Genomic DNA, 23,248 nt, shown 5'->3' with positions numbered 1-23,248 from the left:
CTGGTCTGGGCTGCAGTTTTCCAAGGCACCGATCCCCCGGTTTGGGGTCTGTGGGATGGTCCCGTGTCCCCGCGCTGCACCGGGGCACTCCAGCACTCCCCATGGTGGGGAAGGGTCCCCTCCCAAGCCGGCGGGGACTGGGTCCATGCCCGCACTGGCCACCTTCCCCAGCCACATTCCCAGGTTCCTGCTCCCATGGCAGAGGGGTGCCAGGGGACAGGGAGAAGGCACAAGGTGGTATGGAGGAGGGGACAGTGGGTAGAGATCCCCAACTCAGACTGAGTCCTGCCACCCCACCGCGACCTTGGGCACCCAGCCCTGTGGGGCAGGATGGAGGCAGGGTCCTGAGCCCCAGTGGGCTGCTCTGCCTGTGTCACTCCTGCCTGCACTGCTGCTTGCTGAAGCCATGGCTGTGCAGGGGGGAAAGCTGCCCGGCAGGGCTGTGTGAGCCCATGGGGCAGCTCTGCTAGCTGGCAGCTTTGTGCCAAAGCACACCCCACAAACACTCTTTTGCTGAGACTATTATTACTATTACTATTACTATTATTCTTGAAAGAAGGATTGTTGGGTCTGGCTGTGCACCCCGAGCACATTCATCTCCCTCCAAAATCACGCAGGACCAGCCGAACAGCAAGATGCTCATTTGGCTCAGACTGGAACCAGGCGCTTCCTCGGCATTTGCTGCTGCCCGTGGCAGAGCTGGTGGGGATGGAGAGGGGCATCAGCCCCAGAGCCTCAGCCTGGCACTGCCACCCAGGGCCGCAGGTGATTCCCTCTTGGCGGGTGCTGGGAAGGAGCTGGCTCCTTGCCCGGGCGCGTGTGCTGGGGGTTCAAGTGCCCTGCCTGCGCTGGGACGGGTGCAGGCAGGGCCCTGCCCTCAGCCTTGCCCAGGTGCCTCCCGTCTGCCACCCACAGCCTGGTTGAAAACAGGATGCCAGCATGACTTTGGCTCCCACTGACTCATCTTGAAATCGTCAGCTAAAGTGGCACCAGCAGCTCCTCCGTGCTGCCAAGCCCCAGGGACCCGACCTGGCCGGGATGTTTTCTGCCAGAAGGGGAAGCCGGCACACGTGTGCCTCAGTGACGCCTGCACAGAGAGCTGCCTCCTGTGCCCGGCCTGCGGACCTGCCCCTGTCCCGCTCTGGCCACACGCCCGGTTGTTTTCTTTGCTGGTGGTGGTGTCCAGGCACACCAAGTCTCCCCCAAAGCCCTGGCAGGGCAAGAGAGATGGGGAAACCGAGGCAGCAGCAGGGAGGGGAGCCCCAAGGCATGCAAGCACTGTCCCTGGAGCTGGCAGGGGCACACACAGAGCTGGGAGTGGGCTGCGTGAGCACCCCTGGGGTCTGCACCCCCAGCCGCACCCTTGCTCCCACTGGCTGCCTGGATCCTGGGAGCAAGAGTGGCTGCAGCGCTGGTGGCGAGGCGAGGGGCCGGGCAGCGGCTGGGCACAGCACCGTGCCACCGCACTGGGGTGTAGCAGGGCTCTGTGGTTTCAGTGACGCCCTGGGAGCCCTCGGAGGCCAACTGCAGCTCTGGGGCTGGGTGTTTTTTCCTCCCCAGCCATGTCCTCTGTTTCCTGTTATCTTTTCTCACCCCCTTTTTGCATTTCTGGTCCTGCGTGATTGAGAACCCAGATACTGGGGGCTGCACAGCCCATGGGGCGCGGTTCCCAGCCTGGTCTGCCACAACCCCACAGGCTGCAGGCAGTGCTCCCTGTCCAGCCGGCGCTACCAGCATCGTGCCCGCTGCTGTCCCCATCCCTCCAGTACAGCCCTGGGGACCAGGGCCACATGGGACGGGGCCATTCCCCTCCACAGAGGACACCACTGGGGACAGCATCGGCCACAAGGTTTCCAGGGGGGATGCAGGATGGATGGTGCAGCAGGAGGGAGCTTTTCTCTGGCACTTGCAGCCATCACCCCTGGGTGCTGCCCCAGGACACCTCAGCAGTAGGGGCAATGCCCCGGGGGCTTCTTGTAGCTGGTGAGTGCCGGCACTGTGACATTCATGGCCCAGGGAGGTGGCAGTGCAGTGCTGGAGGCTCCAAGCCAGGCTGGGAAGCCAGGGCCAACTCTGCCCAGCTGGGCTGGGTAGAAACCCCCAGCGCCCTGGGCCAGGCCATGGGATCATCAGGTAAAGACGGACAGCACCAGCACAGGGCAGGGGAGCTTTGTGTGGGTGGGTGCTGCCATCTGCAGATGACCCCACACAAATGGAGGAGCTTGGCTGCCCCACGATGAAGTCTCCTGAGAGGTGCTCAGGGCCCCACGTCCATGGAGGAGATGGGCCACCGGGTCCTTGGGGCTCTGCTGCCCCATGGCACGCTGCTGGCTCCGTCTCTTGCTGGCCCCCCATGGGGATTTGTAGTCATGCCAAGAAGAGGAGGAGCTGTGGAGCTCACCAAGACCCACCCAGGGGCAACAGGAGGGAGGGCGGGAGGTGGGAAACCCAGGTCAGGGCTTTGAGCCCACGGCCCCATCCATGGCCCTCTTGGCTGTGCCCCTCCAAGCTGGGGACCCACTCTGCTGCAGGGCGGGGGTTTTTCAGGTGTTTCTAGTGTGGGCTGGGGACAACCGACATGCAATCCCTTGGGAGGAGCCAAGGGTGCATGCATCCCTCCTTCCCCGGGGACCAAATAAAGCCATCACTGGCGCAAGGTCCTGGGCTGGACAGCCGTTGGCTGAGGCCCCACAGCCCAGCTTACCTTGACACCAGATCTCTGGTATTTCAAAGCTGGAGAAACGCCAGCAAACCTCAGGGTCATCCCAGCGCAGCTGCGCCTGGGTTAGTCGTGCCAGTGGGGCGCAGCTGGAAAGGCGCCGAGCCAGCCCTGGCCGCCCCCAGCCCAGCTCCTCTCGATGCCGGCCAGCTCCGCTGCCCGCACGCCCGCCCGCACACCCTGCAGCCCTTCCAAAACAGCCACCCTCTCCAGGGCAGGGAGCTGGGGCAACATGGTACCTCTCCACTACCATGTACCCCGGGGCACCCCTTGTCCTCCCTCACCTCGGCACAATGCTCCACCCAGAAGTTTTTTGAATAATGGCACTGTGTGGCAGGACAAGGGGAGCTTTTGTTAGTGCCCATGCAGCTGTCGCAGAGCCTGCCCAAAATGCAGTCACCCTTAGCAACACCACTTGGAGCTGGGGCGGCCAAAGGAGTTATTCACAGCTCCCAGCTGCACTTGGCCCTGAAAGTAGCCTGGAGATGGAGATGGTTAAAGATAGTTGCAGGAGGGGGTGAAGGAAAGAGGTGGCTATGGGGATCTGGGGGAGGGAGGAACAGGCTGTGAAATGAAGAGAACCAGGGGAATGGAAAGAGGGAAGGAGAGAAGTTTGGATGGATGGATGGATGGATGGAAGGAAGGATGAAAAGAAGGATGAAAGCAAGGATGGAAGGAAGGATGACTGGAAGGAAAGGTGAATGGAAGGAAGGAAGGAGAGCTGGCCTGGTTCAGTGCTTGCTGATGTTGAGGGCATCTTTCCCAGCCTTGGAGTAAAAGCCGGGCTGGGTGTACAGGTTGTTGCAGGCAGGTTGGTCCCCTCCAAGAACACATGGGGACAGCCCACCACTCGTCTGTGGGATCAGTTGCGCGGGAGCTGCAGGCATCTGGGCCTGATCAGGGCAGGCAGCAGCCAAAGTGTCGGGACAGCACTGCCACCCTCACATGCAGACCTCCACAGCGACGTGCTCCCCGAAGCACATCTGTCCTGGGGGGGTACGACAGGAGAGGCTCAGCAGGGGGTGACCTCTCTGTGTTCGGGGGCAGCTCCTGGGGACCGAGGGTTTCCCTGACCCGGCGCCTCCCTGGGCCGGGAGCCCCGCTCCCAGGAAGGCCATACCCAGGGAGAGGCGGGTGCCGCAGCGGCCGCTCCCCCCGCCGTGCCCCGGGGCCACCGTGCCTCGGCTTCCCCGGGGAGGAGCAGGACCCGCCAGAAAGCGCCCGCCTGGCAGCAAATCCCCGTGGCCCCCGCGGGACGACGGTGCCCTCCGGGCCCGGCAAAGCCGCCCCGGGGGCGGGCCGCGGGGCTCCGGCCTGCCCTGCGCCGCGGGGCCGCCTCGAGGCCCTGCCCCGGGCCGGGCGGTGCGGGCCGAGCAGCCGCGGCCCGGCGGTGCCTTTAAGGGGCGGTGGCAGGCGGTGGCCCCGCGCCAGGGGCGGTGCTGCGCAAGGCTGGGCCGGGCCGGGCCGGGCCGGGCCGGGACTGGGACTGGGGCCGGGGTCGCAGCCGGAGGCCGGCCCGCTCTTTTCCTCCCCCCCGCCCCCCCCCCAGCCTGCTGCGGACAAAGGCGGCGGCGGCCCGGTGGGGCATGGCGGTGGGCGGCGGGTGATCCGCGGAGCCGTGCGGGGGGAGCCCCTGCGGCGCGGCCGGCCCGGCCATGGGGTTCCTGCACCAGCTCCATCTCCTGCTCTGGAAGAACGTGACGCTGAAGCGGCGCAGCCCGGTGAGCGCGGGGCGGCGGGGGGTCCTTGGCGGCTGGAGCTCCCTGCAGCCCCGGGCAGCCGCCGCCGTCGGTGGGGATGAGGCCAGGCCCCCGAGCGGGGGAGGCGCCGCGGGGCAGCTGCGTGGGCTGGAGGGGAGCCCGCGGGGCCGCCGGCCGGGGGTGCAGGAGGGGCGCGGAGCCAGCCCCTGCCCCCGCCCCCCACGCTCGGGGTCTCCCCTGGCTCCCCACGTTCCCCCGCCCCCCACCGGGCTCTGGGGACGGGCGATGCGTGGGGTGGCGGGTGCGGGCCTGGCGGTGTCTGCTCGCGTGGGGCTGCAGGAGGGAGCAAGAAGCGTGGGTGCCGCCCGTGTGTGCACCCCTGGAGCGGCCGAGGAACGCCCCGCCGTGTCCGGCTACTGGCACGTCTGTCCCCCAGCCCCGGCGTGGGCCCAGCCCGGCGGCTTCCCTCGTGGGGCAGCAACAGTTGGGTTGCTTCTGGCCTGCTTGCACCCCGTGATCGTGTCCGTGGGAGCCGTCCGGACCCTGCGGCTGCTGGAGGGCCGTGGACTGGATGCCGTCTCCTGCCCAACTCTCTGCCCTGTGCAGCATCTCGCTCCCCACCACGGACCACTCTCACGTCCCAGATGCCCTGGGCACTTGCCAGTCCTGTCCCTGGTCCCCAGGGTCGCCCCTCTGGGGTGGGAGAGCATTCCCCAAGCCCTCAAGCCCTTGTTGTCTGCAGGCTATAAATAGGTTTCCAAATCGTATGTGGGTCAGAGCTGCAACTCCTCTGTGGGCTGGAGGGGAGCTGCTCCCGCTTTTTGGGCGTGAGGCTGAGGAACGTGGGGTTCCCGGGGGGCTGGTCCCCTCCCGGGGGGCTGAGGAGGCAGGATGGCACCTTCCCTACTGGGGTCGTGAATGCGCTGTAACCCTACCCCGGCCTCCCCTGCCTGGCTGCTCCTGTGCAGGGCTGCCCTGCCAAATCCTGCCGAATGGGCAGGAGGGACCCCCGGCCCGGAGGGACCCTGGGCAGCAGTGCGGGCAGGGGGATGGGTGCACTGGGCGCCAAGGGAGCTGGTTATTTTTAGAGGGTGGGGGAGGGTAGCGAACTGCTGCTCCCAAGCTGGCAATGCTTTCTCCTCTTCCCCCTCCCAAATATTCTGCAGGCCTGATCCTGCCTGCTTTCCCTTGCCAGCAGCCTGTGAGCATCGGGCCCTCCTCTTTCCCGGTGGCCAGAGCACCAGAGACTACCTGGGGTGGGTGCAGGCAGGGGAGGGCGTGGGCAGGGCTGGGCTAAGGCCTGCGTTGCAGGCAGGTGCCTGCTGCATGGGCAGCCCCGGTGCCCCCAAAGCAGCTGAGGGGGATGATGCTCTTTGGCTGAGTCATCCCTGCTCCTTACCCCAAGCAGAGCTGTGTGGCCACAGCAAGGGGCTGCCTGGTGCTGGCGTGCCATGGACTCCTGCTCATGAGGGCAAGCCGGCTGGCACAGCCACGCCCTGGCATCTGCAGGCCCTTGGCAACTGACCTGGACCTGGCTGCCATGGCTGGTGGGGTTACAGCCTGGGGTTTGCCGGTCTTTTGGGGACCCATTTCGCCTTGACCCCCCTTAGTCCTGTGGGCAGCATGGGGTGCAACGCAGGAAGCTGCAGCAACAGGAGGAAGAAGAGGAGGAGGAGCCCAGGCCCGGTCACCGCCATGTATGGGGACTGTCACCAGAGTGCCCTGCTTGCTGCAGGCAGGGTGGCAGGGGAAGGACTGTCCCCTTCTTGTCCACCTGGCGATGCCGCGTGTGGATGGAGCATGCGGACGACCAGCTGTGTGTCAGGGCAAGAGCTGCCACTGGTGCCACAGGTGCTCATGGCTGGATTTGGTGCAGCCCCTGGGGCAGTCACGCCCTGATGACGTGTGCCCTGTGTGTGTCACTTACTTCCTTGTGCTCCTGCTGTGTGCAGGTCCCACGGTCACCTCATGCTCCCCATCTGTGCAGGGGACATCATCCTGCCCGCTCCTGGGGGAGCGCTGCCGTCTCCCAGCAGCACAAGAGCAGAGCTGCCTGCACTGGCCAGCCAGGGCTGTGCCAGAGCCCAGCCCTGTCAGCTCGTGCCTTGCTCTCTGTGGGTGGTTCCCCCAGCGCAGGTCTGCCCTGGCACCATCCAGAGCTGGATGTTTCACTGAGTGAAACCAGCCCTGCATCCCATGGGGCTGATCCTGCTGCACCAGGCAGAGACTGGGGGGATTGCAGCGGGGCGGCGGGGGAGGGGGGTGGGCGCAGCAAGTACAAGCCTCCTCTGCTGCTGGGTGTTCACCCTGGAGGGATCGGAGTTGGGTGTTGCTGGGCTTCTCCCAGGCTCACAGGAGGCGTATGGTGCGTGCCCAGCCCTTGCCCTGCTGGCAGATGTGCGTTGGCACAGTCCCATGCCGTGGGGTGCTGCCCTGGGGTAGGTGTCTCACCATGGCATGCTTTCCTCCTGCAAACGTGCAGAGCAGTGGCCCCAGTGCCATGGCCGGATGGAGAGCAGACACCTCATGTTTGGCTGAGAGCCCTGGGCTGGGACTGAGGAGAGCTGGGGCCATTCCCCTGTGCTGCTCCTGAATGCTGGTGGCCCTGGGGGGGTGTCCCATTGCCCCTGGAACCTGGGTCTGTTCAGGGAGCAGCATTGCAGCAAGGCGCAGCAGTGGTTTGGGGACAGACTCTCCACAGGCTTTGCTTGTCTGCTTGAGGATGCAGTCGTGGTGGGTACTGGGAGGCTGTGCTACCGGGTGGTGTTTGAGGTGTGCTTGTGACCCACTGTGCCACATGTCACCCACTTCTGTAACCCCCTTCATCACTGGACAAGCTTGCCTGCAGCCTGGCAAGGGTGATGGCTGGGCACTGTCCCGTAGCACCTCTGTAAGGTCTCGTGCCCAGCCCATGGGAGCATTGGACTTTTCCCAGCTTGGCTGAACTGTTTTGGGGGCTGCTTTGGGGTTTGGCCATGATTTTATTCTTCCTAGGGCAGAAATTCAGGCAGGAGTCCTGAGGCGATGGGAATCTGAGCAGAACAGCATCAGGGGCTCTCAGTGGAGGGAAGCCAGGGCTGTGAGTGCCCGAGGACAGGCGGTCCCCTGGGGTGCCGATGGCATCCCTGGGCAGTGCAGGCTGTGCTGTTGTCTATGTTGTCTTGGCTCTGCTGGGACAGCGGGTGAGCTCGGCTATTGTGAGTGGGCTTCCCGATGACTTTGAACAGCTGGTTCAACCTATGTTGGGTGTAAAATTAACAGGTGAGATCTCAAAAGTTACCACAGGCATGGTTCAGGGTGTTTGGTCACCTTCCCCATGGCTCTCTGTGCCCACGTGTTTGGGACAGGAAGGCCACCGCAGCTGGAGCTCCCGGCTTTGAAGTGCTGGTGCTGGAAATGCGCTGTTGAGTTTTGGCTGGCCCTGGGAAACGTTGGAGGTTTGGGACTCTTTTGGAGGAATGGTGAGCAGGAGTTGAGGCTCTGGGTGCTGCTTTGGTGTCGCAGCATGTTGATGGATCTCCCAGGGCGTGGGCCCTGGGGTGGGGGGAGGGTGCCCATGGGGCAGGGGAGAGCCGGGCAGTGGCGTGGCTGCTTCGCCCTGTGCAGGGTTTGTGCCTTCTGCTCCTTGGCTAAGAGCTGGGAAGCTCCTACCATGCAAAGGAGTTGTCCTGGCAGGTCTGCCCCTTCCTCCCTGGCTGCTGAGAGCGGAGCTGGGGTGACCTTGCTGCCTCCAAGGCTGAAATTTGGGGTGTCGTGGGGGCTCACCCAGCTGGTGGGGCCCTGCTGCAGCCAGTGCCTGTGCTGGGGCGCAGCATCCCTGGGGGACAGGGCACCCTGCGCCTGCGGAGGTGCTGCCAGGTCCTGCTGCCGGGGCTGGGTGGGGGCTGGTGCTGGATCTCGCAGCAGGAGTCGATCGGGCCGGCGCTGCCCTGGCTCGGGGTGCTCTTTGCCCCCTCGCGGTTTGCAGCTGGCGCGGGGGAGGCAGGGGGGTTGCGCAGGCTTGGCAGGGTGGTGCCGGTGCAGCGGTGCCAGGCAGTGTCCAGATGAATTCCTGCTTGCAGGGTGGCCATGGGGGCACCTTTTACAGAGCTATTGGTGGCCATGTTGGCCCAGAGGGCATGTGGCTGTAAGCCCCTAAGCCTGCAGAGCTCTGCATCACTCCCTGCCTGGATAGCCCTTCTTCCACACTGTGCCTGCCAGCATGATCCTGCCTGCTCTCAGGCCAGGCACCTTGTGCCGGCGGGAGGGTGGCGGTGTCCCAGTGCTGTGTGCCAGTGTGGGAGCGCTGCCGCGTGGCCCTGGAACAGAGCGCTGCTGGTGGAGTGTCCCTCTCAGCCCAGCACACTGGTGCCCAGCTGACACAGCACCGTGGGGCTGGCATGGGAGAGAACTGTGCTCTGCTCTCCCTGGGCTCCTGATTCTGGCACAGTGGGACTGGGCTCGGGAGAGGTGTTGGCAAACCCCATTGGGGGTTTCATCCTCCTCCAGCTTCCCCAAGGCATGTCCCCAGACTGCCATGCCAGGGCCACTGGGCAGGGATGTGCCTTTGCTGGGGGCGGGTGGCGGTGGGACAAGAGGTGATGGGCACAACTTGCTCTGAGGAAAAGTGTGGCCAGAGGCAGAGGTGATAGCAGCCAGGCCTCAGTGGGGGAGTTGGCAGCCCTTGGGCCTGGCCTTGGCTGTCCCAAGGGCCAGGACGTAGGCACGTGACCTTGGGGAACCCTGGCAGGTGCCCGGCTGGTGGTGCCCATCAGTGGGTGTTTGTGGTCAGGTCCCTGCCAGGGCTGGGGGGCAGGACTGGCCTGGGGTGAGGGCTCAGCTTGGCCTCGTGGGTCTGCCCGGCTGCAGGGCCTCGCTCACCCACTGGCTCTAGCGCTCAGCTTTCCCAGCGACTGCGGCTTCACCCACTTGTGCTTCCCCGCTGTGGGCGAGTAAGTGGATATTTAACGGCGACTGAAGTCTGGAGTCATCAAAAAGTTTAAGATATTTCTGCCAACCTTAAAATGCTGTTGGAAAAATTGATTCTGCAGGAGCTGAGCCCATGCCTTGGGGTTCCTGTGGGCTGGCACCCGCTGCTGCTGGCTCTCTGGGCAGCACAGGGACCTGCAGGAGAGGCTGGCAGGGAGCGGGTGGCAGCTCTCCTTCCTCCCCAGGGAAGAGCTCAGGCAGACTGTGCCCTGTCCTCTGGTGGGTGCAGGGCAGGGATTTTGGAGGCCAGGCTTGCCCTGGGCTGTGCACAGTGCTGCTTCACCTGTGTCGGGGACAGTAAATCCCCTCACAGGTACCAGGCCATGGGGAGAGGTGGGCTGGCATGGCAGGTTTGGGGTGTGGGAGCATCACTGGGGTTGCCTGCTTGGGGGTCTCTAGGCAGGGGCTCCCAGGGGCTCTGTTGCACTGTGCTGGCTGAAGGTGGTGGCTGCAGGCTTTGGGGCATTTCTGGGAGCAGGCAGGAGGGATGGAGCAGACTTCTGGGTGGTGGCAATGGATGTAGAGAGCTGCCTCCACCTGGCCTGGCTGCCCCTGCGGGAGCACGCGGCTTGGCCGTCAGGGTGCGCATGTTTCCATGACCTTGGGACGCCGGCGGAGTTGTCCTGCCAAAGTCCATGGCCCAGCGTCTGCCGGCTGTCCCTGGTGCTGGACAGAGGGTGGGTACAGTGGGACCGCCGCGGCAGGCCAGGCTGTTTGCTCTCGCTCTGTCCCATGGGGGTTGTCGGTGCTTTTGGCCTGGCACTGAGAGCCGCGCGTCCCCGGCTGGCACTGCTGCTTCGTGCCCAGGCTGTGTGGCGCCCGACCGGGCTTGTCCTCCTTGCAGTCCCCCACTCCCATCTGCTGGAATGGCAGAGGCTGGGAGCGGCATGGAGTCGCTGGCCTGGTGCTCCAAGGAGCTGAGTGTGCCCCTGCCAGGGAGCTGCCTGCCTGGGGCCAGCACCCGCCAACCTCTGCCCCCTTTGCTGGGGGCGTCGGGCAGGACCCAGCTGCCCTTGTGTCCAGCCAGTGGCAGGGCTGAATGTGGGACCCCAGCAGGCACATGCGTACCCCACCATCCATGGTGGTGGCAGGCAGACGCACCCAGCACTCATGCAAACCCATGGCCTCATCCCGCTCACCCCTCCGGCAGGCTGGGGTGAACGTGTGCCGGGGGATGTACACACGTGTGTATGGGGTGGACCCCTCTGGCAGCCGAGCTCTGCCACTGCCCAGGAGCTGCCCCCGGCCCCTGCAGCCACTGTCACCCGGGCACAAGGGCCCCTGGGACCTGTGTCCCACCCTGGGTATGGTGCCTGCACACACACACACGCACCCACACACAGGCACACACACGCAGGCGCACACGCACCCCTCACCCCAGAAATCTGTGTGGGAGCCCTCACCAAGGGAGGAGTGAGGAAGGGTGAGAGGACAGGACAGACCACGTTGGTTGGTGCAGGGCATGGCCAGCTGCTGGCAGGCACTGGCTCTTCTCTCCTGGCTCCTCTCCTCCTCCCAGTGTTTTCTTCCCAGCTGCCCACATCCTGGTCTTCCCCGCCTTGTGTCCTCACACAGTCCCACAATGTCCCCCCGTGTCCTGCACCTGCAAGGCAGGAGCCCTGCCCTCCCTCGGCTGTGCCAGCGTTGGGTGCCCCCCGGGGGGCTGAGGCTCCCTTGGGACAGCATCCCTTCCCCTGCCACTGCCTCTGCCCCACTATGGGTGTGGGGCAGCCCTGCCCCTCCCCCCCCCGCCTGGGAAGCCCCTGTGGAGACAGACCTGGGGACAAAATGGACAGGATCAGTCCCAGAGGCGCAGGCTGGTGAGCCCCTCTGCCCCTGTGGTGGTGGGGGACAGCCTGCCCTGGCACTGCGGTGGTGCGGGAGGGCTCAGGGACAGGGCATGTCTCTGGGGAAGGAGATGAGCAGAAGGTCAATGACCCACTTCAAAAAAAATAAATAACAGCAAGCAGGTCCCTCCTGTCGCCACCAAGGACCTGCCAGTCGCCAGGGGAGCCTGGTACAGCCCAGCGTGGGGTGGGGGGGACCGTCCCGCAGGCACCCGGGCACAGAGGCCTGATTGTGTGCCTGGTAAACAGGCCGGGGGGCGGATGCAGGCAGCAAGTGGCAGGGCAGGAGCCGTGGGGCAGGCAGAGTGGGGTTGGGGTGTCTCTTGCCAGCCCCCCGGTACAGGGATGGTGACACCAGGGGCCATGCCTGGGACTGGCGGTGCTGGAAAGATGGGGACCCCCCAGCCCTGGCACCACTCCTGGGGTGTCTGCCATCCCTTCCAGCCCTTCCACCAGTCTCTGCCTCCCTCAAAATCAGTAGCTCTGGGGGTGGGGAGGGCAGCACTGAGGGGCATCCATGGCAGCCATGCCCATCCCACAGCCCTGCCAACTATGGTGCCCACAGGAGTGCCACGGCTCCATCCTGGCAGGGGGGTGGGCGTCCCTCTGCTCGCTGCTGTTTGCTGGGCTGCTGTGACTTTTTGGCAGAGCGTTTGCAGCCCCTGTGCGGGGCCAGCGTGAAGGTGATGCTGTTTGGGACAGGAGGGCCTGACCCTGTCACCTGCTGCTGGCTGTGTCCTTCCAGGCAAGCCCTCTTGTGTTATAGCCCTCTCTTCCAACCCCGCTTGTGCGCCCCTCCGGCGCCTGGTCGCTGCGGGTGACTGGGCTGGTGTGGGAGCATGGTGGGAGGCACTGGCGCTGTAGCTACAGCACAGCTGGGGCCTGCCCTGCCCGTGGTGGCCGCAGGTTCCAGCATCTCAGCACCAGCCTAGGGTCTGATGTGGCCCTGAAGCGAGCTGAAATGGGCTCACCTCACTCCATGCCTCAGTTTCCCACTTACAGTAGATCCGCTCCACTCGGCAGCAAGGGCAGTGGGGCCGTGGTGTGGCCTGGACACCCCCGGTGCAAACTGGCAGCAGCTGTGCTGGCTGCATGCCGGGTGCCCACTCCTGCCGGTAGCTGACAGTGCTGATGCCCATCCCCAGGGCCTCTGGGCACGGAGCCCAGCCTGGGCTGCCTGTGCGATTTGGGTCAGGGAGTCCTGGGGATTTGCTGTGGCTGTGATTTACCATATGCTGCCAGTGGAAATCCCGTGCAGCTGTAGCTTTCTGGGAGGGCACGGAGGGGGTGTCAGGACCCTCCACGCTGTCCCCCAGTTGCATCTGGAGCCGATGCCAGGGCCTGGCCGAACCGACCCTCGCCCCGATGGCATTGGGCTGTGCAGGGGCAGACCCCTGCAGGTGAGACCTAGTGGTGGCACAGGTGGCAGGGGGATGTCATGCTGGGCAGCTGCTGGCTGCGAGGGCCCTGCCAGCACGGGGGCCTGTGGCTCGTTGCCGGCCATGAGGACTTGGGTTTGTCTCCGCTGGGCAGCCCCAGCTGCAGTGGCCTATCGGGGCTGGGCTCAAGCAACTGCACTGTGTTTGCCATGCTGGAATAGGGGTCCATCCCCTCTATGGTACCTGCTCCTTGTCCTGAGGTGCCCCAGGCAGGATGGAGCAGGCAGGGTGCAGGCAGGGGCAAGCAGGAGATCCTTGGGTGCCCAGGGACCCGTTTGCCTCTGGCTGAGCTGCAGCTGAGCTGTGACGGTGCTACCAGCCACCTGCAAGATGCGGGTGCAGTGCTGCACTGCACCGGTGCCCTGGGGACCCCCATCCTGCCCACACTCCTCCTTGGTAGCTGGGTCCTGTCCCCAGGCATCACGATCCCTCTGCTTTGTGTCGTCCCCAGTGGGTGCTGGCCTTTGAGATCTTCATCCCCCTGGTGCTCTTCTTCATCCTCCTGGGGCTGCGGCAGAAGAAGCCAACTATCCCTGTGAAGGAAGGTGAGTGCCAGAGGGGTGGTGCCCAGGGCACCCACAGTTGGGGTCCCCCCAAGGGTCTGGGGAGCTGCTCCAACACCCTGAGGACAGCTTGGACATGGGCCCATGACAGCTGGTGGGGACCCTGAGGGGCCTTTCGGGGGACAGCGCTGGGCAAGGGCTCCAGCCGAGGGCTGGTGGTGCAGACGCAGGGGCGTTGGAGAGCCAGCATCAGTCCCAGCGGCAGGGTCTCCCCTCGGCATGGCAGCCCCAACCAGCCTGTGGCTGCCATCGGCAGCGACGTGTTGTGAGGGGAAGGGGGAGATGAACCTGGATGGTGCTGGGACAGCCGTGGTACCCCCAAGTGCTCGAGGAGCAGCCAGGGCAGCACTGGGAAGGGCACCCCAGCTCCTCGCAGTACTGGAGGGGGGACAGTGCACTGCGTGGGGCCCTTGTGCCTGACTATGGCGGGGGCTCTGGGGCCCTGGCAAGGTGACAAATTGATGAGACCAGAGTTGGGGGCTCCTGGAGATGTGCCGGAGCTCTGGCCGGGGCTGTGGTGCCGGTGCCTGCAGGCTGTGCGGCTGGGAGGAGGCAGCGAAGTGGAGCTGCCAGGTCTGCTGGCTCGCCTGGACTCCGTGTGGCATCTAGACACCACATGGGATGCCCACCCTGGTGGGTGCCCTTGCATGAGTGGTGTGGTGGGGCCAGGGGAGATGCTGGGAGCCGGCGGTGGTGGCAACTTGGCGTAACAAGCCAGGCGTAACAAGCCTGTGTTTCAGCGCGTGCCGGCAAGGGAGAGCCCAGCTGCGAGCGCGGGTCTGGCTGCGGGCGGTGGCAGGTGCTTCCCTGGTTCCTGCCCGGGCGCTGATGTGCGCTCTGTGTTGTCTGGTTTTTTGGTTTGTTTTTTCTTTTTGCTCATGTTTTCTTTTTCTTTCCCACCATCTCCCCTGCCCGCCTGCCCTCCATGCCTCTACTGCATGCGCCAGTCTGTAAGTTGGTGGAGCGGGTGGGTGCCTCCCCCCTTCCCCTGCCTGTGCTGGCTACATATTTTGGAGAGAAAGAGCCTGGTTTGGATCAGCTCACTCTGGCCTAATCCACACCTCCGTAACCCTGTCAGCCTTCCTCTGCAGCTGGTGAAGATGAGCTTGGGCAGCACAGGGCGGTCCCGGCCTGCCCTGGGGGCTGCCCAGCCAGGGCCAGCCTGTGATGGCGTCCCCACTGCGGTGGTGGCGTCCCCACCAGGTTGGCCAGTGCCAGGTCCCCCAGGTGCTGGGGCTGCCAGTGGTGATGTCCCCAGCCCCCTGGGCAGCAGAGGGCTCTCCAGGCCAGGTGGAGGCTTATCCCATGCTAGCACCCATGTGGTGGCCTGTGGTCCCCCAGTCTTGCCCGTGCCCACCCCCAGCTGGTCCCCAAAGCGTTGGAAGTGGCTCCCACCCCTGCACCACCACAGGGTCCCTGTCCTAGCCAGCTGGGATGAGCTGGGACATGGCACCACTAGGAGCCTAGAGGCCTGCGAGATGCCACCCATGTGCTGGTTTTGTCACCAAAGCATGGCATGGCCACCACCCCAGCAGGCTGCTGGCCTATCCCATGCTACCCCCATCCCTGCCTGCTCTGGGCTGTCCCTTGTCCCTGCCAGGAGCTCATCTTCACCAGCCCCTGCCTGTTGCGGCCATGCTAACGGCACTGACCCACCTCTAACCACGGGGCCACCGGCCGGGGTGGCGAGAGCAGGGTCCCTGCCCAGCACTGCCCAGTGACAACCTCTGGTCCCCTTTGGGCAAAGCCCTTCTGGGCTTGCCCTGCCCTGGGGAAGGATGTGGAGAGACCCCCAGCAGGGACAATGGCTCAGTGCCAGCAGAAGTGGGGAAGATTTGCTGTCCTCTTGCTGCTCCTCTTTTCTTCCATCCCCCCCCCCGTGTCTCCATTTCCACCTACTTCCACCAGCCGCACGTTGGGGCAGCCGGGCAGTGGGAGGCCGAGGGCTTGGGGAGCTGTGGGTGACAGCTCTGTTTTCCCTGTTGTGTTCTTCCTCCTCCTCCTCTTCCTCTGGAGATCTGGCAGTGCCTCTGAGGTTACTAACAAGAGGGGCTGAGAGGCCGGGGGAGATTGGCGGCCATCCTGGGGGCAAGCAGCAGAAGTCGGCATCATTCTGGGGTGGGAGGGACCCATCACCCAGAGGGGAGTGGGCAGGGGCAAGAGGGCAGGAGCCAGGGTGGCAGGAGCTGCCCACAGCCCTAAGGAGCCACCAGCGGGGGCAGCCTTGGTGAGAAAACGCAGACTTCTGACTTTGGCCGCCAACCTCCTGCAGGGCTTGCAGGGCCCAGTGCGTGCTTCTCTGAACTGAGTGTCTGTCTCTCCGGTGGTCCCCTGCCTCCCCCTGCCTCTCCTCCCTCCCTGCCCACACCTTTCCCGGCCTCTTCTGCGCTCTCTTGCTGGCTCCAGCTTTCTACACGGCGGCCCCGCTCACCTCGGCCGGGATCCTGCCTGTCATGCAGTCCCTGTGCCCCGACGGCCAGCGTGACGAGTTTGGCTTCCTGCAGTACTCCAACTCCACGTGAGTCGTGCCCTCGCCACGCACTTCCTCCTCCTGTCCTGTGCACTCCCGTGTACAGCCTGCCCCTTCCCATGCTGGCACTGCCCGGCACAAGCCTGTGTCCCCCAAAGTGCTTGGGTGCAGAGCGCCGTGTCCCTGGGGTGCAGGGGACATCTCAGCCCATTTCCCCATGGGCTCCCAGGTGCCCGGTGCTGGCAGGAGGACAGAGGTGGCCCTCGGGGACACCTTGAGGCTCTGGGGCTCCCCTCTGCATTCCTGGCACAATGGATTTTGTGCGCAGGAGAGGGCAGCTCCTGGGGCAGTGGTGTCCCATGGCAGGCAGTACTGCCCCGAATGACTTGTCCCACCCAGAGCTCTGTAGAAGGTGTCCCCATCCCTCTGTCCCTGTCCCTGAAGCCATGGCGGTGCTGGGCTCTCGCAGGGTGACGCAGCTCCTGGAGCACCTCAGCGAAGCAGTGGAGCAGAGCAGCCTCTTTGACCCGCAGCACCCAGGGCTGGAGGAGGAGCTGGAGTCACTGCGCCGGCGCCTGGAGGCACTCCGCAGTAGTGAGCCCAGCTCCACGGAGACCCACTTCAGCAACCGAGCAGGTAGGCTGTGTCCTGCCTGCCTCCCAGCTGCCTGGGCAGCGGGGATGGAGATTTCCACCTGCCAGACACCCAGCGGTGTGATGGCATGTGGTAGTGCTCTGCCATTGTCCCACATCACTGTTTGCCAGACAGGGCCAGCTGTAATATGTCTCTGTGTTGGGCTGTGCCATGTCCCCGATGCTGGTGGACTGCTCTGACCCCCCTGCCTCGCTCCTTGCCAGGATCCGGCTTCACACTGGCGTGGGCAGCCAAAGACCAGGGCGAGCTGCACCGCTTCCTGGTGCAGAACCTGTCCCTCCCCAACAGCACAGCAGAGCTGCTCCTGGGCTCCAGCGTTGACCCGCAGGAGGTGGGTGGTGACCCATAGGAGGTGGGTGACAACCTGTGGGAGGTGGGTGACCACACAGTGCTGCAGGGCCAGGCTTTGCAGGGGTGCGCACTGACCCAGTGAATGGGCACGTCCCGACCCAGACTAAGCCCTGACCTCCGGACCCACAGGGTGGGAGTCAGCGGGCACCTGGCCAGGACTCATCCTGCCCTGCCACCCCGTGCCAGGGCATTGCTGGGCAAATGGGTGCCTCTGCTCTCGGCGTGCTCGGCAGCTCCACTCCCATCCCCGGTGCAGGTGTACCGCTTGTTTTTTGGTTCCTTTCCTTTGGTTCCTGATGAGATCCATGAGCAAGACCTGTGGGATGGGTTTGGCCCCAGTGAGAAGATGACGCAGCTGGAGGTGAGGAGTGGTGCCGTGTACCTGGGGACATGGTGGGCAGAGCTCGTCCTCCATGTCCCCTCCATGTTCCACCACAGGGCAATCTGGGGGTGTCCATCCTGGCAGAGGGGATGTGATGGGATGCTGTCAGGTGGCCAGAGCAGCAGCAGGAATGGCTGGGTCCTGTCCCAGTGCTGCCACCAGTTCCCCCAGTGCTTTGAGGCACACCAGTGCCTGTGCCTCAATTTCCCATTGCAATGGGTGATGGCACTGCCTGGACAGTGGCTGTGGAGGGAGCAGGGGAGATTGTTCCCTCCTTTGGCTGGAGTGCAGGGGACCCACGCTCTCCCTCATCTGCACGTCCCCTTTTCTTCTTCTCCCCATGGAGACCGTGGCTGTGGGTGCTGTGGTGCTGTTCACGTGTGCTTGGGGACACACACGGAAGGGGACCCTGGAGACCCCCCTGCACCACCAGCCACCCCCATTGGTCCTCTTGCAGAAGAGCCTCCCCAGCAGCTGGAGGAGCCTGCGGGAAGGGTTGGTCCACAGGGCACTGCGGGACCCCGAGGCAGCCCCGCGCTGGCCGGCACTGCTCCACCTTCTCTCCCAGGCCCTGGGCCTCTCCAGTGCTATGCCAGCGCCCACCGCCTCTGACAGCCCTCAGGCCTTTGTCACCGAGATGGAGGTGAGCTCCTCGCGGGGCAAAGTGGGGCATGCGGGCAGCTGCTCTGCCTGGATGGGCACCGTCGCAATGCCCCTGCGCCCAGGGCTGCACCCCCACGGCTCCCTGCCCTCTGTAGGGTGTCCTCTTCACCGGGACGGTTCTGGAGCAGCTGACGTGTGAGCAGAGCCTGGAGGGGCTGCGCCGCCTCCTGCGCGTGGCCCCTGTGCAGCAGCCGCTGCTGCAGGCGTACCGGGCGCTAGCCTGCAACGGCAGCCGGGCTGCCCGCCGGGAGCGCTTCACCCAACTGGCCACCGAGCTCCGGGACCAGCTGGACACCCCCAAGATCGTCAGCAGGGTGAGAGCGGGGCTCTGGGACATCCCCCCCCCGGCTGTGGAGTGGGCTGTGGGGCAGAGACGAGTCTTGGACGGGGTTCTCCTACTCACCGGTGGATGTGTGGGGACAGGGGGCTCTGTCACATGACTCGGACCCTCCTGATCAACCCCTCTGCCCCACACAGGCACTTCCCACCCAGCCCCATGGTGGGACCCCAGATGATTCCCCCTCCTGGCACCCACTTGGGTGCTGCCCATTGGATGGGACTGGGTGTCCCTAGCATCCTCCAAGCATGTTCCTGAAGGCTCCTCTGCTCAGGACTGGCAATGTCCCTGGTGGCACAGCTCCTCAAGTCTGTCTGTGAGGTCCCCCTCTTCATCCCACCCAAGTCTGACATGTCCCTCACAGTTGTATAGGACCACCCTTTCTGCCTCGTGTCCCCCAACAAGACAAGAAAGCAGACATGCCACTGCTTGGGATCCCCCTTGGTCCCCTCCCACTGGCGAGGAGGGCCCTGTCACTCCAGCCATGGGTAACCCCTTGCCCATTTGTCCTTGCAGCTGAAGCTGGATGAGGTGAACAGCACAGCCGCCCAGCACCGCCTCCGCACCCTCCTGGAGGACATGGTGGAGATGCAGAAGATTCTCCACGACGTGAACATCCTCTCGGCACTGGCCAAGCTGCTGCCCAGGGGAGCCTGTGCCAGCAAGGCCCCACTGCCCACTGCCAACAGCACCAGCTGGGCTGGCGCCAACGCCACTGGCAGCAATGCCACAGCGGAGGAGGAGGGTGCCAGGGGGGACCTGGCCGGCGGTGACAACCCGCAGGGGCAGTTCTCAGCATTCGTGCAGCTCTGGGCTGGGCTGCAGCCCATCCTCTGCGGCAACAACCGGTAGGAGCCCTGGGTGATGGAGGGGGCTAGATCCAGGTTCTCTCTGGTCGGGACAGGAGTGTGGGAGAGCCCACCTTGCCTCTGCCAGCGGTCAAGGGCCCCAGTCATCCCTTGATGAGCACTCAGGAGATGGATGCTGCACCACATCCTTGTGCCGCAGCCAGGGGAAGCTCCCTGTGCTGGGCAGTGCTACGCTGGCACAGGAGTTAGTGCGAAATCCCCTCATGGGCAGAGGTGGGGTCTGCCCACAGTGAGGGGTGCTGGGCCTGGAGTGGAGTTGACAGCCTGAGTCCCCTTTGCAGGACGATCGAGCCTGAGGCGCTGAAGCAGGGCAACATGAGCTCGCTGGGCTTCACCAGCAAGGAACAGCGAAACCTGGGCCTCCTCGTGCATCTGATGACCAGCAACCCCAAAATCCTGTATGCACCCGTGGGCACTGAAGTAGACAAGGTCATCCTGAAGGTGAGGGTGCAGAGGCTGGGACAGCCATCCTTCCTCTCCCACCAGCCCCACTCTGCAGGGACCTCCTTGCCCACACAGGCTCAGGGCTGAGCGGGGAGGAAGGGGCCAGCTGCCCGCCAGTGCTGCCAGAAGCAGGCAACTGCCCTGGTCCTTGGGGTAGCAATGCCTGCTGGCAGGTGGGCAGATACCTCCATGGCTGCTAGCCAACCCAGAGAGCAGGGGGGCCCCTGCCTCTTCCTCTTGTGTGACCTTCCCCCCCCCAGGCCAATGAGACCTTCGCCTTTGTGGGCAACGTCACCCACTATGCCAAGGCATGGCTGAACATCTCCCCCGAGATCCGTGCCTACTTGGAGGAGGGCAGGCTGCAGAGGCGCATCCGCTGGCTCCAGCAGGTAGGATAGCACAGTGGGGGCCGAGCCTGCCTGGGCTTTACTGCCCTGGGGGTGGGAAGGGGGTTTCCTGCCTCCAGGCACCTCATAGCTTCTTCATGTGAAGCTATGTGCCCACCCTGCTCTTGCAAGGACCAGGCTGTTTCGCTGTGCAGGGTGGATGCTGTTCCCCCATCACCAGGAGGAGTGTTGGGTCCTGTCCCTGTCCATGGAGAGGACTGGGGGCTGACAGGCAGGGAGTACCCTAACTTCTCCCTCCTGTGTCTCACCCTCTGTCCCAGTTCACTGCTGACCTCCACAAGCACCCGGAGATCCTGAATGTCTCTGACAGTGATGTTCTCCACAACTTCCTCAATGGCAACTTCTCCCTGCCCAACGCCAGCGTCCTGCTCCAGCAGCTGGACACCATCGACAATGCTGCCTGTGGCTGGGTCCACTTCATGGCCAAGGTGAGGTTGTGCCTGCCTGTGGGAACATGGATGCTGGAGTGGCACCCACTGCCTGCTCTGTGGGCTCTGTGGGGCTGAAGAGGGGTCAGGTCTACTCAGTCCTCCTTAAGGCCATGGGATGGGAGCCCTGGCGGAGATAGTGGCTTTTGCAGCATCCAGAGCTTTGGGGTGGATGTCAATGGTGGAGGTGCCCATCCACCATTGGGTTCAGGGGTTCACAGGGTGGCTGTGGGTGGCACATGCTGCACCGTGGGCAGGGCCTGCATGCTAGACTCATCGGGGGCAGTGGGGTCTCACTGGCCTTTCCCTCCCATTAGGTCAGCGTGGACATCTTCAAAGGCTTCCCAGATGAGGAGAGCATCGTCAACTACACGCTGAACCAGGCCTACCAGGACAACGTCACGGTCTTTGCCAGTATGTCCCTGGGAACCAGCCCCTTCACAGCAAGCCCTGAAGCCATGTCCTTCTCTGGCTGTGCCACTGGCTTTGAGACATGTCTCCCTTGCTGCATGCACTGGGTGGATGAGCGGACCGAGCATCTTGCAGTACCCATGGCCCCTGGCCAAGCCCTGCTGGATGCAGAACCCTGCCACTGTCCTGGCTCTCCCACCACTGCTGCCAGCTGTCCACGTGCCCTTGCGTCCCATGCCAGGGCCATGCCCACCCTTCTCATCCGTGGCAGCCCTCGTGGTGCCCTTGGCTGGGACATGCTGAACCACTCCACATCCGTGCCCATCGCTGTGGGCCAGCCGGTGTGGCCATCTCCTGTGGTGCCAGCGGGCTCCCTGACTCTCCTGTTGCCCACAGGCGTCATCTTCCAGACCAACAGGGACGGCTCGCTGCCCCCCCATGTCATGTACAAGATCCGGCAGAATTCCAGCTTCACGGAGAAGACCAATGAGATCCGGCGGGCGTACTGGCGGCCCGGCCCCAACACCGGTGGCCGCTTCTACTTCCTCTATGGCTTCGTCTGGATCCAGGGTGAGTGCCAGCTCTCTGCAACAGCTGCCCATGTCCCTGGCCCCTGCCCGCTCAGCTTGTCCTCTCCTCCTCTTCCCCAGACATGATGGAGCGTGCCCTTATCAACACATTTGTTGGCCATGATGTGGTGGAGCCTGGCAACTACGTGCAGATGTTCCCATACCCATGTTACACCCGGGACGAGTGAGTGACACCCACGTGTGCAGGGGCAGGGCCTTCCCTCTTCCCCTTTGCAGGCCAGGATACTTCAGCTGTGAAAAGGGGATAAGTTTGGGGGCCTGAGAGAGGTTGGTGACATTGAGAGTGATGAGCAACCAGTTAAGCCATGTTCCTTGGACCACCAGGCTAGGCAAGCAGGGGAAGGAGCGGAACTTCAGTTCGCAGCTGAAGTGAGGAACTCATGGCTACGGGGTGCTTGGAGGCTGAAAGACTTGGGTAGAACAAGAGGGGTGTGGCAAATGGATGGCACATCAGTCTGTTGGTGGTTATTGACCACAGTGGTCTGGAGGAAGCACCCGGAGAAATCCCAGAGCCACCAGCCCTCCAGGGTAGGAGCGTGGTTAGGGCCCCCTTCACACCAGGGTAGGCAAGGCACTGGGCCAAGCCCATGGCTGCTGCTCACCTGCCTGCCAGGACCTGACAGCCAGGACACTAGATCATCCTATTGGAGAAGCTCTTTTAGGACACTAAGGAGCTGCTGGACTGGAGGGCTGGTTTGTCCCTGGGCGGTGGGAGAGCTCCTCTGCTGCCCTGTGCCCCAGGGTGTCCCCAGGTCTCTGTGGTGGTGCCACCATCCAGCTCTCCCCTCTATTCCTCTACCCCACCAGCTTCCTCTTCGTCATTGAGCACATGATGCCCCTGTGCATGGTGATCTCCTGGGTCTACTCAGTGGCCATGATGATCCAGCACATTGTGACAGAGAAGGAGCATCGCCTGAAAGAGGTGGGGATGGTGGGAGAGATCCCTGGGGAGGAGCTGGCATCTCTGAGCCCTAAGTTTTGCACTGCATCCCTGGGCATCTTCCCCATGTCTCTGGGGTGCGTGCAGATCCCACATCCATGGGCTGAGCTGGTCCTTCTGAGTGTCCCCAGCATGAGCCCTGCCCAGCGCCCAAGGCAGCTGAGCCCATCCGTGGCCTGCCTGCTCCCCACAGCCCTGGGTGATTCCTCAGTGCTGTCCCTTGCTCTCCCAGCCCCAGCGAGTGAGGCAGCAGGGAGGCACAAGAGAGGGGACAGCCCTGCTGAGCAGTTTTGGCCTTGCAGGTGATGAAGATGATGGGCTTGAACAATGCAGTTCATTGGGTGGCTTGGTTCATCACCGGCTTCGTCCAGCTCTCCATCTCGGTCACAGCGCTCACTGCCATCCTGAAGTACGGCAAGGTCCTGATGCACAGCGATGTCCTCATCATCTGGCTCTTTCTTGCCATCTATGCAGTGGCCACCATCATGTTCTGGTGAGCTGCCTGGTCCACTCCATGGGGTGAGGGGGGCACGGGCAGGGCCAGGATCCTTGTGCCATGGGGCAAGGGTGCTGGGAGCAGTGTGGGCAAGGGCCAGTGGAGGGGCACAAGTCTCCCCAGCCAGCTGAAGGGCCAGTTTATCACCTCAACACTGCCAACATCAGACACTGTGGGGAAAGCCTTGGCGGGGTAGGATCTGAGGTGATGCTGTTCTCCCTGCAGCTTCCTGGTGTCGGTGCTCTACTCCAAGGCCAAGCTGGCCTCTGCCTGCGGCGGCATCATCTATTTCCTCAGCTATGTGCCCTACATGTACGTGGCCATCCGGAGGAGGTGGCACATGACAAGATCACGGCCTTTGAGAAGTGTATCGCGGTGAGTTGGCTGTGGCTGCTGGGGAGGTGCTTGGCCCCAGGTTTGCCCCAGGCACCCCATGTCCAGTACACAGGCCACCAAGCTGTCACCAGGCCCTGGGCAAACCTCTGGCTATATGAACCAACTCCCCGTGGGGCTTTGGAGGCATCTCCAGAAGGTTTGGTGCCTTCCTGGGCAGGGAGCATCTCCATGGGG

General features: G+C 64.1%; 1 protein-coding gene across 1 annotated transcript in view; it reads left to right on the top strand.

Moving 5' to 3' along the window:
- Positions 1-4,374: 4,374 nt before the first annotated feature.
- Positions 4,375-23,248, top strand: part of ABCA2 (ATP binding cassette subfamily A member 2) — a gene marked incomplete at its 5' end in the record, with an annotated part of 33,661 nt that continues 14,787 nt past the window's right edge. The window contains 19 exon segments of the mRNA XM_082008809.1: positions 4,375-4,440; positions 13,125-13,218; positions 15,643-15,754; positions 16,176-16,342; positions 16,564-16,691; positions 16,968-17,072; positions 17,551-17,736; positions 17,852-18,070; positions 18,610-18,941; positions 19,244-19,403; positions 19,667-19,795; positions 20,074-20,241; positions 20,559-20,655; positions 21,049-21,222; positions 21,303-21,405; positions 22,050-22,164; positions 22,485-22,675; positions 22,904-23,001; positions 23,004-23,053. Of these exon segments, the coding sequence (XP_081864935.1) occupies positions 4,375-4,440; positions 13,125-13,218; positions 15,643-15,754; positions 16,176-16,342; positions 16,564-16,691; positions 16,968-17,072; positions 17,551-17,736; positions 17,852-18,070; positions 18,610-18,941; positions 19,244-19,403; positions 19,667-19,795; positions 20,074-20,241; positions 20,559-20,655; positions 21,049-21,222; positions 21,303-21,405; positions 22,050-22,164; positions 22,485-22,675; positions 22,904-23,001; positions 23,004-23,053 (2,694 nt within the window).

The sequence above is a fragment of the Phaethon aethereus genome (genome assembly GCF_964289735.1).
Source record: "Phaethon aethereus genome assembly, chromosome: 20".
In the NCBI taxonomy this organism is placed as follows: Eukaryota; Metazoa; Chordata; class Aves; order Phaethontiformes; family Phaethontidae; genus Phaethon; species Phaethon aethereus.
Note: the sequence above shows the minus strand (reverse complement) of the source record. Positions and strands in the feature narration are given on the sequence as shown.